The sequence below is a fragment of the Candoia aspera genome, chromosome 1 (assembly GCF_035149785.1).
Source record: "Candoia aspera isolate rCanAsp1 chromosome 1, rCanAsp1.hap2, whole genome shotgun sequence".
Classification (NCBI taxonomy): domain Eukaryota; kingdom Metazoa; phylum Chordata; class Lepidosauria; order Squamata; family Boidae; genus Candoia; species Candoia aspera.
The window spans coordinates 164,418,304-164,433,210 of NC_086153.1; the positions used below are offsets into that span (position 1 = coordinate 164,418,304).

Below are 14,907 nucleotides of genomic sequence, written 5' to 3' on the forward strand. Positions count from 1 at the left end.
GGGTATAATTAGGAAATAATAGGATGGCTTAAATATTAGCCTGTGGTTGCGTTGTTCTTAATGAGTTTCTCTGACACCGCATACAAAGTCCAGAATTTTACCTGTTATTTATACCATACTCTCAATCATTCACAGCCACTCCAAAATGTTTTCACCCGGGCTCCTGTGTCTGGCAGCGCTGCTGACTGTCTCTTCCACCTTCACGGTATGGTAATTTCCTAGATGCTTCCTGACTTGATGTAATACTATTTTATTTTGCTTGCTTGAGTTTCTAAAAATGTCCAATTGCCATTGCAGATCAGGAGGACAGCAGAACATGAAGGTAAATCAGTTAACAAACTGGAAATAAACTATGTAACTTTTTCTAAGGTGGGAAGCATACAGTCTGAAGTAATTATCTGTAAAGAAGTACTTATGATACTAATAGACATATTTATTCATTTAGAAGTATACTCCTTAGATGAAGGAAAACCCAGGCAAGGCATCCCTGAAATCAATGCAGGTAAGCAAATTCACTGGAGGGAAAAAATGTATATTTACGTATATAATTCAAGAAAATATCGTATTTTCTCTTAGGATCCTGTTTTACACAAGTGATTCTTTATGCATTGAGAAGACAAATGCATACTTGGGATCCAGTGAAATCAGTAGAAAAGAGTAGGGATGTAGAATATCAAAACAAAGAACCAATCAAGATAGCATGTTGGCTTCAGCCATTCTTGGTGACAAGGTCTGGAAGAACTATGTTGCTTGATGTGATGTTCTGTGTACTACAGTACTGAATCGTAAGTTCTGTCATTGCCAAAAAAATTAGCAGTAGCATAAGAGAATGAGGAAACTGGATATGTTTAGTCTTGAGAAGAAAAGTCTGAAAGAGCTATAATTGCATGCTTCAAGTCCATGAAGAGATGTCACATAGATGATTTGTTCTCTGAGGACCATTTTGGAGAAACAAAGAACTTGGAGTAGCATCCTTTATTTCTTCTTTCCTTCCTCCCCCATTATCACAATGATTTCCCCTCATACCCACTGTCTTACAGTATACTCTGAAAGACTATTTACAAGAAAGGAGCTACATAGGTGTATGTCTAATGCTGCACTATGTATGTCTATTCAAAAGTCATTCCTGTTGTGTCCAATAGAATATGTCCCAGCTAAATGTGTATTGGATTGCAGCAAAAGTCCAGACTGATCTCCAAGTCTAGACTTGGATGTGTTAAATAGTAAACAGAAAAGAAAAATTCTATCAAATGACTTTTTTGTCTATGTGTCCAAGATTTAGAGAACAAAAACCTCTAAAATTCCTTAAGATAATGCTTTGCTCTTAACTATTGTACATTCTCCTTTTAGCAACAGGAAAGAAGCTCTTTCAAGGTGACATTTTCTTGCCGGTATGTATGGTTCATCTAATTCTTTGTAGAGAGGTTAGGGAATGACCACCCAGAGTCCCTCTTTTGGGGAGATGGGCGGTAACAAAATTTGAATAATAAATAAATAAATAAATAAACTTTTTAAAAAACATAGTCTTAATTTTCTTAACAGCTTGAAAGAAATGCACTGAGGAACAACTCCTATAGATGGAAACTTCCAATTCCGTACAGAATGGGAGCCAGTATAGGTAACAAGATATTTTCTGCTCTAGAATTCTTGATCATTAGTTTGATGGATACAATGGATTATGGACTAAATTCCAACAGAGGGCAAACTTAGTGGATCTTCTGCCCTCTTCCCCCTGTGGCTCCCTAAAAATGTTCCTTGAGCGTTCTCTTCCCTAATTGGGTGCCCACTTCCTGTTGGGCTTCAGGTCTCAAAATGTCCTACCAGCTCTTCCCAGATTTCAGGCCTTTCAGTAGATAAAGGCAAAGCCTCCCTCTCCTTGCATCTGACCCCTTGGCTACCTCCCTGTGAACTTCTTGGCAGCAATAGGGAAATGCTTTGCTTTCTTCCAGAAGGTTTGTAGTCTAGCTGTTCAGTTGACTGGGGGGGGAGGGCAAAGAGTGAGAAGGAAGGTTCTAGTAATGAAACACAATTATTTAAAAAGTCATTTAAAAAATATTACTTGAATATATGCTTCTGATTTAAGGGGATTTCCATAGGTCTCCTCATTATTTTTTTTAGCTGTCAGTCATGATGGAGTGCTAAATCATACGTGAATTTACAGAAATAGAGTGATAGCCCAAAGCAGCCAGGATGTCTGAATGTTAATGTTAGTGTTAAGTCATTAGTCGTCGTCATCCTATTTCATCTCAAAATCTAGCATACCACTTACGTACATATATAAAAAAGGAGGATTGCATGATTACAGTATTTTAGTGATCGGCTAAGCAACAGTAGACCATAGATTGAACATTTAATCTTGATTGCTGCTGGAAGAAGAACCCCAATGTCAAGGGGCTCCTCCTGTTGAGAACCAAGTACTGTTATTCAAGGACTAGCATACCGCTCCAACAGTAGTTACTCAAGACAGCAGCTTTGCAATGTAATTTTCTTTATCCCTGCTCCAAGTCATTGGTTGATGCTGCTATGGGTAGAAAAAACAAATGATTGCTGGGAGAATTCTTCTGATGGCATTCCATTTGGACTGACATCCTGTGGTGGTTGTCCAATTTACTGCTTCTCGCATTGCTGGTGCAGTATATTATGCTTTTGTAGCAGGCCATGGTATCTGTAAAGCCATATGAAGTGGACACAAACTGCCATTTTGAGATTCTGCACACTATTGGGAACAATCGTTATTCACCTCAGTAACAATGTAACCGCCAGTCCCCAAACCTATACATAAATATTACTCTGAATCAAATTAATTGTTCCAAAGCAATTAATGTTTTAACATTTTAAAACATATTTTCAAGAATGTATTTTCTGAATACATATTGAGTTATTTACTAGAACAAGTGAACATATAAGATGCTAAAGTATATTTTATACATGATCTATTTAAAAGTCAGTTGTGAATCTCTATATTTCTAAATAACAAAAATCTCATTTATCTACGGTCTGGATAGGAGTATGAAATATGCCTTCTTTCTTTCAGACCTGAATACAAAGGGCGTTATACTGCAGGCATTTGAGATGTTTCGACTCAAATCTTGCATTGACTTCAAACCCTATGAAGGAGAGAAGACCTATCTCCAATTTGAAAAGCTGGATGGGTAAATTTATTCAAATAGGCCAATGCCATGACAGAAAGCTGTGCCATTTAATTAAATTATTATTCATAGTTTAAGTGCACAAAAGTATAATGTATTCCTTCCCTCATCCTTTACTGATACTAATACAAAGCACAAACTAGGCCTTTTCCTCTTGATATACTTTGACTACCATATTTCAAGGTGGGATCAGGTTCTGTTTCTATGATTCCCCTGAAATGGCTTATAACTAGCAAGAATGGGAAGCCCTTCTTCTCTTCTGGATATTCTCCACCTATTATTTGCACATCCTAGGATGTTTCCCTTGATGTGTCATTTAGTCTGCAATACAGACTATTCAGAAGTCGGTGCATTTAAGGAAACTTACTCCCAGCTTGTTGCCAGAGGGAATGGTAGATTCCCCTCCATCTTCACAAAGCTGCATATTGCAGTCCCAGTTCAGATCACTAGAGACATGGTTAGTTTACTGCACACAGAATCTCAATTTTGGGCTGCACACTGCTTTATTAGGAAAACATGTAGGTTAATCCTAAATATGTTGGAGGAGGTTTCTAGTTTTCTTGACATGCTAGCTTTCTATAAGAAGGTTTCCTCCCTTAACAAGACACACAAAAGATCATGCTTATAGTCTGAAATAATGGATTACCATATCACCTCAGTGAGCATTTGAATACAGTAATTTCTCCCATCCACCTTCTCTATCCTTTCTGAAAGGATACAGATAGATTTTTGGTGTATGTCTGTGGTTTCTCCTCTGTATGGTTTCTTTTCTAAATTATTATTCAGTAAAAAGGCAGTGCATTTGGAAGCTCCTTGCTTTTCAGTGGCAATGCAGTCTGGATATTGCTTAGCATAAATAATTCATCCTTCTAAATATTATGCCTCATACATAGATATGCCTCAGGTCAGGCTGCTGTAGAATCTAGCACAGATGATTTGATTTCAGCAGTTCTGATCTGGGGGGCTGTCCAGGGCTGCAACGGAGAGATTCAGCAGCCATATATTCCCAAGGTTTTTAAGTTGCCCACCCCTGGCTTACAAAGATTTTTTTTTTAATCTAAAGAAAACACTTCTCTTAAGGAAAAAAAGAAGCCTCTTGCAATGTATAGGCTAGTTACACTCCAAGTTTTCTGCTAGAGAGCATCCTTAGCACAATAGCAGTCCTGAAGGGATGGGAGACTATGCAGGACCCTACCCAAGTAAATATGATAATTCCATCTCAAGTGAGCTACATTGTGCTTTTTAAAAAAAAAACATAGCTGAGCTCTTCTACAAGGTCATGATTTCAGGACATGCTATAAATAATACTCCTTTCCTACCCCCACCCCTTGGATCATGTGGATTATTAATAAGCATGATATATATGTTAGTAAACCTGTTTATCTTAATACCTGAATGAGAATGGGACCAAGTTAGAGAGTCCTGTTGACCAATTCTGTTCTCATGACATCATCCTTCCTTGGTTACCATGTATGTGAGGCTAATGTGCAGAACTCATGAATGTTCAAGATAAGTCCTGTTTAGTAAGGTCTGAATAGGCCTGTGTTCTTTGGTCTATTAAGAACTGTGAGAATTGGCTTCATCCAGGGATTGTATTTGGTTGGTATAAAGCAGCATCAGTATATTTTTTGAATGAATAACATATGTAGGTAAGATGGTATCCTATGTGGTGGATGGGAGCTTTCTCACCCTGCTATAATTTGGCTCTTCTAGCCCAAATAGCTATGTGTTTATATTGGTTGTTGTGCTAAGCTGTTTTGAATGAATGAATGAATGAATGTATCATTGTATAACAGATGCTGGTCTTATGTGGGAGATCTTCAGACTGGTCAGGTCGTTTCTATTGGATCGCGCTGTGAATATAAAGATACTGTGGAGCATGAAATCCTGCATGCCCTTGGATTTTATCATGAACAGTCACGCACTGATCGAGATGACTATGTTAAGATCTGGTGGAATGAAATCATTGAAGGTAAGTAGAAGGGATAGAAAAGTTACTAGGAAGATTTGGGGTCTTTCAAATCTTTTGGGCCCATTTTGGAATCTTATTATTTCATGTAGATTTGAACTAAAATCATCCCCTTCAATTTGGTTTTAGATATTATAATCATTAAAAAGGACATTTATCCCATCCTAATGCAGTGGTTCCACATGTCTCAAACAAGGAAAAGACAGACTGACACGTGCATTTTGGGCCTCCCATTGGCTTCAAGGGAGAAAGAACAATTCTGTGTTTTTCTTATCTAAAAGTAAATTCCTAAATCTGAAAAATAGATCAATTTCTGTTCCAATTAATGGAGAGATCAGGAAAGCCATAGGGCCACAAGGCTAAAGGTGTACAAAATGCATGAAGGCAGATTGAAGTAAAATACCAAACAGCAGTTCAATACAGATGCAACAAGGATGTGCATTAAGTATAGACTGATCTACAAATCTATGTTGTCTACCTGATCTTAGTTGCCACTTAATTATTCAAGAGCAAACCTACTGTAGGTTCAAACCTTATTTTCTAAGGGGGCATATAAAACCATGTACAAGATACTGGACCACTACCCTTTGGATCACATGTCCAATGGGTCAACTCAACATCTTTAACTGCTCTGGCTTTCATTTATTAAACAAAAAGTCAACCATTACTGATCTCTGTCAACACTCTGGAACTTAAAGTGCAACAACAATAACAACAACAAATTAATTCACTCAAAACTGCAAAACAATTTCCAATGGATTCTGATAAATCTTAAATAATATATAAGGGATATAATGAAACCCTTAAATAATGGATTAGGGACCAAGCTAGGTACAAGTTAGATCTGTTATAAATTCTTGCCTCCTCTAATTGCAAATCCATCAATAAAATATTAAAATATTAATTGTCAAACTTTCCTAACAGCCTGGGTATTTTGTTTCCTAGGTCAGGCATATAACTTCGACAAATATGATGACAGTTTCATTTCTGATTTAAACACTCCATATGATTATGAATCTGTCATGCATTATGGACCTTATTCATTCAATAAGAACAGTTCTATCCCTTCAATTACAACAAAAATTCCAGAATTCAACAATGTCATTGGGCAAAGCCAGGATATGAGCAAGATAGATCTAGAAAGGCTTAACCGCATGTACCATTGTGGTAAGTTTATTTTATTTACTCAACTTTACTTTTTTGTGCTATAGAAATGATAAAAACTTACATCTTAATATTCCTTAACAACAAGGAACAGTTAGCAATCGCTATCAGCTTATATTAAATTAGAAATAGGTCTATGCAATATTACAGAATTGAAAGCACAGAGGTATTTTGGACTTCCATGGAATGCAGATGCACCCACTGCAACTTTTTAAGCCCTGCATGTGCATGAAGTAATAACTACATTGTTTTATTGAACAATCACCTAAATTACATAATCAATGGATACCCAACTGTGGCTTAAGATTGCATGTGACCCTAAAGCAGGAGAGGTCAATCCAAACCTGAGACCCACATGCAGCTGCTAGTCCTCACTTATTGCCCCCAGCATCCTCTGAGCATTTATGGCCTCCCAGCTACATCGGTGCACCCTCTGGTCTGTAAAAGATTGTGTAACACTGAACCAACTATTTGTTCAGAACAATTATAGCGCATGACTGATACTCACTGTGTGGAGCTGAAAATGGTTCCCAAACTGTCCTGAGCTGTCTTGACGAAGTAGTCTTGGCAAGGATGTTTTAGTCCTCTGCAAGGTGTTCAACACTAATTTGGGAAGAAGTTTGCTATGCAGCGCAGAGGACTGCCTTATTTGCACTTAGACTGCTGTTATCTGAAACATGGGTGTACTTCCTACAGCTTCCAGTCTTACTCTCCTTGACCAATGTTCATTTGAGTCCATCAATATCTGTGGTATGGTGCAGAATGGAAATGATGACAAGGACTGGCAACATACCTTGACTACAAGTCGGGATAACAACAACCACTGCTTAGGTAACATACTGTTCAATTTCATTAAAAAGGAAATTGCATGTAATGGGCAGAAGGAATAACCTTGAGGAATACTGTAGGAGAAAGAGCTGCAACAAGACAATGGTCAGATATAAGAAATCTGAGTCTGGGACAGAAATGTAATTTGAGAATGTGTCTCCGATTTGATCCTTCCTAGTTCCCACAAAGATAAAGGGAGGGAGGGGGGAAGCATACTCCGACTTGCAAAATTGATGTCAGCCCTTCAAGGTAGACCAGGCTAGGAAACCAAAGTTCTGAATGCTGATACTACTTATATGATAAGGTTTCAATAACAGAATCTTGCAAGTGCCTCAGTTTAACCCAGTGAACTTCTACACAATTGCCCCAAATGCATCAGGACCTCAGGGCATTAAATCATTGTCATCTCCTTTACAGAGAAAAAGTATGTTATGAGCTTCAGTACCACAAAAGGCCTTTCAGGTGAAACAGCCATTCTGGAATCCCGTATCCTTTATCCAAGAAGAAACGAGAAGTGTCTACAATTTTTTTACAAATTTGATGGAAGTCCAAAAGATGAGCTGATTATATGGATTAAAACTGATGATGGTACTGGAAATATTAGGAAGACAATAAAACTGAAAAACATCCATGGTAAGCTCTCAAGTAATCTTTAAAGATTTACTTACCATTAGACATTCAGGATTATTTGATTTATTATTTATCTATTAATCAAATTTCTCTATGCTTTACAAATTTATATTATGCTTTGCTTTCTAAAAAGAGCATCAGTTATCTTTGCCTTCTCATATCCAGTATCTAAGTGGAGGGTGTGATCAACCTAGAAAAACTTTGAAAAGGCAGTTGCATGAAGATTGGTGGAGGTATTTAGTCTCACAGGATATAGATCCGATAATGAACCACATTTTGACTGAATATTAATTAAGTTGGTAAGATGGATGATCTGGCCATTTTTCTTTCTGTAATCTCATCAGAACAGGGTTAAACAACATATGGCTCAAAAACTTGCCCAGGATAGGGATGACAAAGAAGTTGTTCCAAGCTGTGGCTTCCCCTTTCTTTCCAAGGAAGGACCTAAATATCATTGCTTAATCCTCTGCTGCCATTTGCTGACAAGGAATAAGAATTGTCATGGTTTCTTCTTTCATGCCACACTGCAGTCCTAACTGGTATTGTCTGTGAGCTTCTGCATTTTGAGAAAAGGGGGAAACCTCCCCTCCCCTCCCAGTCACATATGTAGCTCAGAAGACAGGACAGTGGGTGGAAAGAAGAAGCCACACATCTCCCCTCTTTCAGGGATTCTGTTGGGATCTGTGGCAAGTGGGAGGGAAAGACTGTGTGGGTGCGCACACACACAGGCATGCAAAGTGTCTCCTAACGTCCATGCCAAACAGTTTCTCATCACTCTATTGCAGGGTTTCTCAACCTTGGCAACTTGAAGATGGGTGGACTTCAACTCCCAGAATTCCCCAGCCAGCATTCTAGCTAGGGAATCCAGGGAGTTGAAGTCCACCCATCTTCAAGTTGCCAAGGTTGAGAAACACTACTCTGTTAGAATACATAACAAGGTAAAAGTCTGATGATGGTTCTACAGTATAAATGTAAACTATTTCCCTTTTAGCTGTTTTTTAATATTTTTATATAGTGTGTTAGATGGCATTTCATTGCACTGCCTTTCATATGTGTGACTAACTGAGATCTGAAGGATGAAATCTAAAGCCAATTAAAGAATAAAGAAATAACACAATCTAGTCTCCTCTCACAAAGACATTCAACTTTTGTATTTGGGATTAAGCAAAGTTTGGAACATACCTTGACAAAGCTGTTGCTTCTCTAAAGTCAAGTAAAGGGCCTCAAATATTATTCAGGGTATCAGTGGAATTCAATCCTATGGTGGAGGGCTTTCCACCCATTTTAAATGAGGTTGTTTTATTAACAAAATAGTTAATTAATAATTAAGTTATTGTAATTTTATTCTCCTATCTTCATCAGTTTACTTTTGCTATATATCACTCTGAGCTCCTTACAGGGGAAGCAGTATAAAATGCATTAAATAATTAAATGAGCCAAATACTAGATTTTCCCCACTCCCTTTTCAGCTGACAGAGAGAAGCAGTGGAACCTAGCAAACATTCCTTTCAGCAGCCGGACCAAATTCCGCTATGCTTTCCATGGCCTTAAAGGAGACCCAAACAATTCTAATGGAGGAATTCACATCGATGACATCACTCTGACTGAAACGGAGTGTCCCACCAGTGTCTGGCAGATAAGAAACTTCACTTCCTTTTTAAAGAGTTCCTCAAAAGGAGATTATCTTCTAAGCCCCATCTTCTATAACTCTGAAGGCTATTGCTTTGTGCTCAATCTCTATCCCCGTGGTCCAGCCAACTCAAATGGAGATTACCTGGGAATCATGTTTTCTTTATGTAGTGGCCAGAATGATGGAGCATTAGAGTGGCCAGCTGGCAACAGGCAAGTGACATTCACTGTAGTGGATCAAGATCCTGACATCACCCAAAGGATGTCAGCAAGCCGAAGTTTTGTTACAGACCCTAACCAGCGTTACAGTAAGTCTAAGGGTGTGGTATAATACAAAATTGACTGCTTTCTCTCTTTTTTAACAGCATAATTCCAAGGCTGCTTAGCTGACTCTTTTTCAAGTGTAACGCAGAGAAGCTATTGATAAGTGAGGTTGTCTAAAGTAATTCTGTTAAATAAACAAATGGAGATTAAATCTGGAAAATTACAAAGGTGGCTTTTAATCAACGAATCAGGCAACCTAACTGAATCTTCAAGATTATGATTACAATTAGAATATATCTAAGACAATGCACCCAAACCTCCTTCCAATATTTTGTACTGTTTCTGAACCAAAATGACAGTTCATATAAATGGATGCACACTGGGCCAGAATTTGAAATAATCACTATGATTATATGGATTAAAATCTATTGAGAATCACAGAATGATTGAAGATATTGTAGCATAAACAGAATAGAACTTAAGTTTTGGAACTTTAGGTTAGCATGAAAAAGCATGTCTAACTTTGTGCAGAACTGAACTCAACTATTTTATTCCATAGCGCTTACTCCATTTCTAATTTATTGAGTGAAATGCAACCTAGAAATGCCACAGATTCTTTATGGTAAATTTGAAAGATTTCCTGGAACCTATGACAAATTCAGGCAATAATGAAATGTAAAAAAAAAATGTCAGGTATAAATTTTCAGTTGGCACCTGCAAGGAAAACAAAATGGTAGGCACCTGAAAAATATACCTGCCAATAGTGTTCCAGAAGTCAAGGTTACTTGAGTAATTGCCCCCATCCCCTTCATTTGGAAAAGTAGGTGCACTCAGACCATGGCAAGTAAATTTGTATATCATCATTTCACCCTTTAAAGTTTATCAGCAGCATTTTAAACTATGTCTCTGAAAACAAACTATCTAGCCACATCTGTAATTACTGGCAAGATATAATGGAGATCTAGTCATAAACTAGATGCTACGTCTAAGCCAAGTTTTCATTTTTCAGAAGTAGCCATACACTGCAACAAGTAAAACTAGTTATTATGAAAGCTGTGGTAACTATACCAAGATCACTTTTTTTCAGGAAGTCTCCTGAAGAATGAGAATAAACTTTCACATTTTATAAAGACAGCATTTATAAAACAATGTTGGGAGGACAACACTTTTCCCCCCACTGAAGCAAAATTATCTTAAATACTGAATAGGAACTTTTTCTATAAAAGCATATTGGTTGGAAATGTTGTGTCTGATTATTTGAATCTATTAATGCTGGAAGTTGCATGTTTAAAATATTGATCCACTTCAATTTATTTATGGGGGTTTGTTTATTTTGCTTGACAGATGGCAAACTTTTTTGGGATAAGCCCATCATTACCGGAGTTTTTGATCCTTACTATGGCACCCACGTAGGTCCAGCATGGGGATGGCATTACATCTTGCCATACAGTGAGTTGTATCGGAAGAATTTTGTTAAAAATGACAATCTCATCATTTCTGCAAATTTTGAAGGTAGGTGTCATGTTCTTACTGTTATTTTATTGAACTCTCTGAAAAACAGCTCTATGCAGGAAGATTTAAATATTCAAAGCAGAGTTGTTTCATCTGAGTTTTAACTGTTGTTAATTTGCCTATTTCTCCCACCTCTATCTTAGAAGTAGTTTTTGTTGAGATGTATTTGAAAAGGCTGAATATATCTTTTTAATATGTGTGGTTTGCTTCTTTAAAGCTGGAAGATTCTAAGATAATTGATTCATATTAAAGGTCTTGGCCCAGTTAGGGAAGATAGCTAAGTTCCAGGGTTGCCAGGTAGAAGCAGCAGACTTTTGGACAGCAGGTGGTAGCAGAGCTGTAACAGCAAAAACCAGGGCCAGGCAGGTATCAGGATAGAACAATCGAGAGAATAGGAGCCCAAAAGCATGGAATGTCTGTGTTGGACCCAGAAGCAGACAGGAAGCCAAGATAGAAATCAAAGAACAGAATGTGGGATCAGAGTGATAAGGAAAATAAATGCCAGCAAAATCATGCACACTGAGTATATGGAGGTGGTTTGGCAGGTTTTTTAAACACAAAGAGTAGGTAAGAGCACTGAGAACTTTTAGGCTTGGTGTGGTCAGACTGTTGTTTAAATCTGGTACGTATCAGAGGAGAAGGAGGGAATCATCAGCAAATTGGACCAAGGGGCAAAATATGGGGAGGGTGAATTGCATAATTTTTGATGTAATTAATGTGAGTGGGGAAGGGAATTCCACAAGAGGCAAAGAGCAGTGATTCCTGGTGAAGGCAAGCTCAAACAGCACTCAATACAATGTGTGGAATCCTCAGTGCAAAGTCAAAGATCAAAGGAAATGCTAGGGTGAGGGGTCAAGAAACTTAGTTAAGATAGCTTGCAGCCTGAATAGCAAATCAACAAAAACAATAGGCAGAGTGAATGATCTGTCATACTGTAGTTGTTGTGATCAACTGAGATGCATATATGAACTATATATGCTATACTGGCCATGTGATGAACATACACATTTAAACTAAGTTGTTTTATTTGGATGCATGCAGAGCAAATCTGAGAACTATTTGGACTTCATTGTAAGATATAATAAAATATAGGCTAAGGTAACTGTGTAGCTCTCCTGACGTACATCTGCATCCAGATCAGCTGTATGAATGAACTACTACAGTGTTTTTATATCAAAGTTCCTCTTACTAACTATCAGCTTTATTTCTCAAGTCAAAAAATCATGTAATATATTATTCTGCTTCTTGCTGACAATTATAATGAAAAGCTTTGTTTTTCTTTTCCTTTTCTTTTTCTTCTCCTCATATCTGCAGTTATTCACGATCCAGGTAGTGTTTTATAAGTTATCTAACTTCATAAATCCTTGGAATTCTTGACAAACAAGTGTACATCTCCTCTGGTTCCTTCAGCTGTCGTGAGCAATTTCTGACAGAGTTTGGCTTGTGGATTCACATTTATTGGCCCTGTACCCTTGAAAACCAAACTTGAAAATATTAATAATAATAAAATGCACTGTTTCATGGGTTGCTCTGAATATCTTTTGTCAAAAGGAGTCAAGGTTGCATCACAGCCTACAATCCTTCAACTATATTTAAATTTTAGACTTCGTTTATAAATGTGGCATAGCCCACATGTTGTATTTGTGAAAAATAGAATAGTGGCTTTTTAAGCTGTATAAACCTACAAAGAACAAACAGCTGAAATATCTAGCCTTGACTCTGTCTCTACACACACTCTTCCCAGAGGGCAGTCAGTGGCAGGGATGAGGGAAGAGGCCACCTGAACAGACTTGGAATGTCTTCACCATCCTGCTCTCTTCAAGGGTATCATTATGTGCATAGACCGAGTTCTCAGTCTGACATGTTGTTTCAGAAGTTCTTCACCCTATGAGTCACACTCTCACTATTAAAAGAAAAAACCCTCTACGCTAAGTACTCAGAACCCTCTGCCCACTTCACCATAGTAAATCATGTTTAACAGGACATCATATGCTTCAGATGTCAAGAGAATAGACTCTGCATTCAGATATAATCTCACGTAAGGCAATACATGTGTATTGAAGTGAAAAAGACGGATATAATTTCAGTTCCACTAAGGTGCTTATTAGCATTTCAAACCCAATTCAGGAAACCTACACATCTTGAAAAGAGTTACCTAGGGTTTTGTAACTGTGTTTGTAGTCTGAGCACAGCTCTGCTACTCCATGGTTCCAATTCAATTGCTACTTAGAATTACTTGTCTCCTTTAAACCCCACTAGGTAGACCAGACCAGGAAATCAAGTCCACATGAAAGCTAAAACTACTTTTATTGAAATTGGCTAAAATAACAGAATCTTGCCAGTCTGATTGTCCTTTCCCTCCTCCTCCTTATACTTCAGTGAATTAGGGAGGCATCTGCCCCAGTCACTTCCAAATGTCACCTCGTTCTGTACTTCAACCCCTTTTGCCTAGGCAACAGTTCCTGCATCCTGTATTTCTGTCAAGGTCATCTTCCATACTCTCTGTGCCCCTCCCCTCAACACTAGCATAAGCTCTGTATAAGTTAAGAGGCTGTACCTTTTGAAGCCCTGTGGATCTATCCAGCGAGTAAAAGAAGAGGACATCCTTCAGGGTGCTACTAGCATTAAGCAGCTAAGTGTCCAATGGTTCAGTAAGAAGTCAGATAGCCTTTGCTAACTACACACCTAGCTGCACATTCCCTTCCTTGCCTCAAAGATTGCCATGTGGGTGTTTTGCTCTGGCAACGGAGAATTCATTGGAGACAAGAAGAGATAACTGGAAGGCAGTGTGGAGCCACTGGCCTTTCTCTCTCTAGCTCTTACCTCTTTTTAAGCCTTTCATTGTCCTTACACTTCCCACTCACCTGAATCCCTAAGAAGGAAAAATCCTTACCAACAGGGAGACATGAAGATGACTAGAACCTTGGGAGAAAGTGACTGTATTACCCCTGAATTCTTAATATTAAGAGGAAGCAGAATAAAGAAGAGAAGAGTCAGACATATATATGGGATTTCAGAAGAACAGACCATAGTTAGGACAAATCTAATAGCTTGAAATTGTAAAAGAGTAAAGCGTTAGGGAAGGATGAGAAATCCTGCAAAATGAGATACTGAAGGCATAATAGCAAACTGGAAACATTTAAAGAGACCAGTGTGGATACACAGAGAGCTTTCTAAGATGATGAAAAGAAAAAGGGATGTGCATAGGAAATAGAAGGAGAGACATTTAACCAAGGAAGGATACAAGGCAGTTCCTGAAAACTGTAGGGATTGTGCCAGAAAGACTAAAGCACAGAATGCACTAAATGCTCAAAACAACCAAAAAGTTTTTTGGGGCATGTCGGAAACAAAGGCAAAGAGGCCATAGGTCTACTGTGAAAGAAATAGGTAAGTTGGTAATGGGACTTCATGGCAAGTAGGTAGGATGTCTTAGCTTTTACTGTACAGGTAGTCCTCACTTACTGACTGCCTCATTTAGCGAATGTTTGAAGTTATTTCAGTGTACAAAAATAGCTTTGCAACCAATTCTCACATTTATGACCATCACAGAATCCCACAGTCACATGATCACCATTTCTGTGCATCACAATTAGCTTGTAACAAGCAGAGTTAATAGAGAGGACAGAAGTAAAACCGTGGTCATGTGATGTTTCACTTAGTGACTACAGTGCTTAGCAACAGAGTTGCCAGTCCCAATTGTGGTTGCTAGGTGAGGACTACCTGTACATGTGTCTTCTGTCAAAAGGAAAACAAAGTCCTAGT

The 14,907-nt window shown here is 38.1% G+C and overlaps 1 protein-coding gene across 1 annotated transcript; it reads left to right on the forward strand.

Annotated features, from left to right (window-relative positions):
- The first annotated feature begins 121 nt into the window (after window positions 1-121).
- Window positions 122-12,842, forward strand: MEP1A (meprin A subunit alpha). The gene is made up of 13 exons (XM_063317669.1): window positions 122-205; window positions 298-322; window positions 446-502; window positions 1,351-1,391; window positions 1,543-1,618; window positions 3,035-3,152; window positions 4,946-5,121; window positions 6,064-6,285; window positions 6,979-7,113; window positions 7,528-7,743; window positions 9,210-9,677; window positions 10,978-11,145; window positions 12,460-12,842. The coding sequence occupies exons 1-13, from the start codon at window positions 146-148 to the stop codon at window positions 12,486-12,488; spliced, it is 1,791 nt and encodes a 596-aa protein (XP_063173739.1). The 5' UTR covers window positions 122-145; the 3' UTR covers window positions 12,489-12,842.
- The last annotated feature ends 2,065 nt before the right edge of the window (window positions 12,843-14,907 follow it).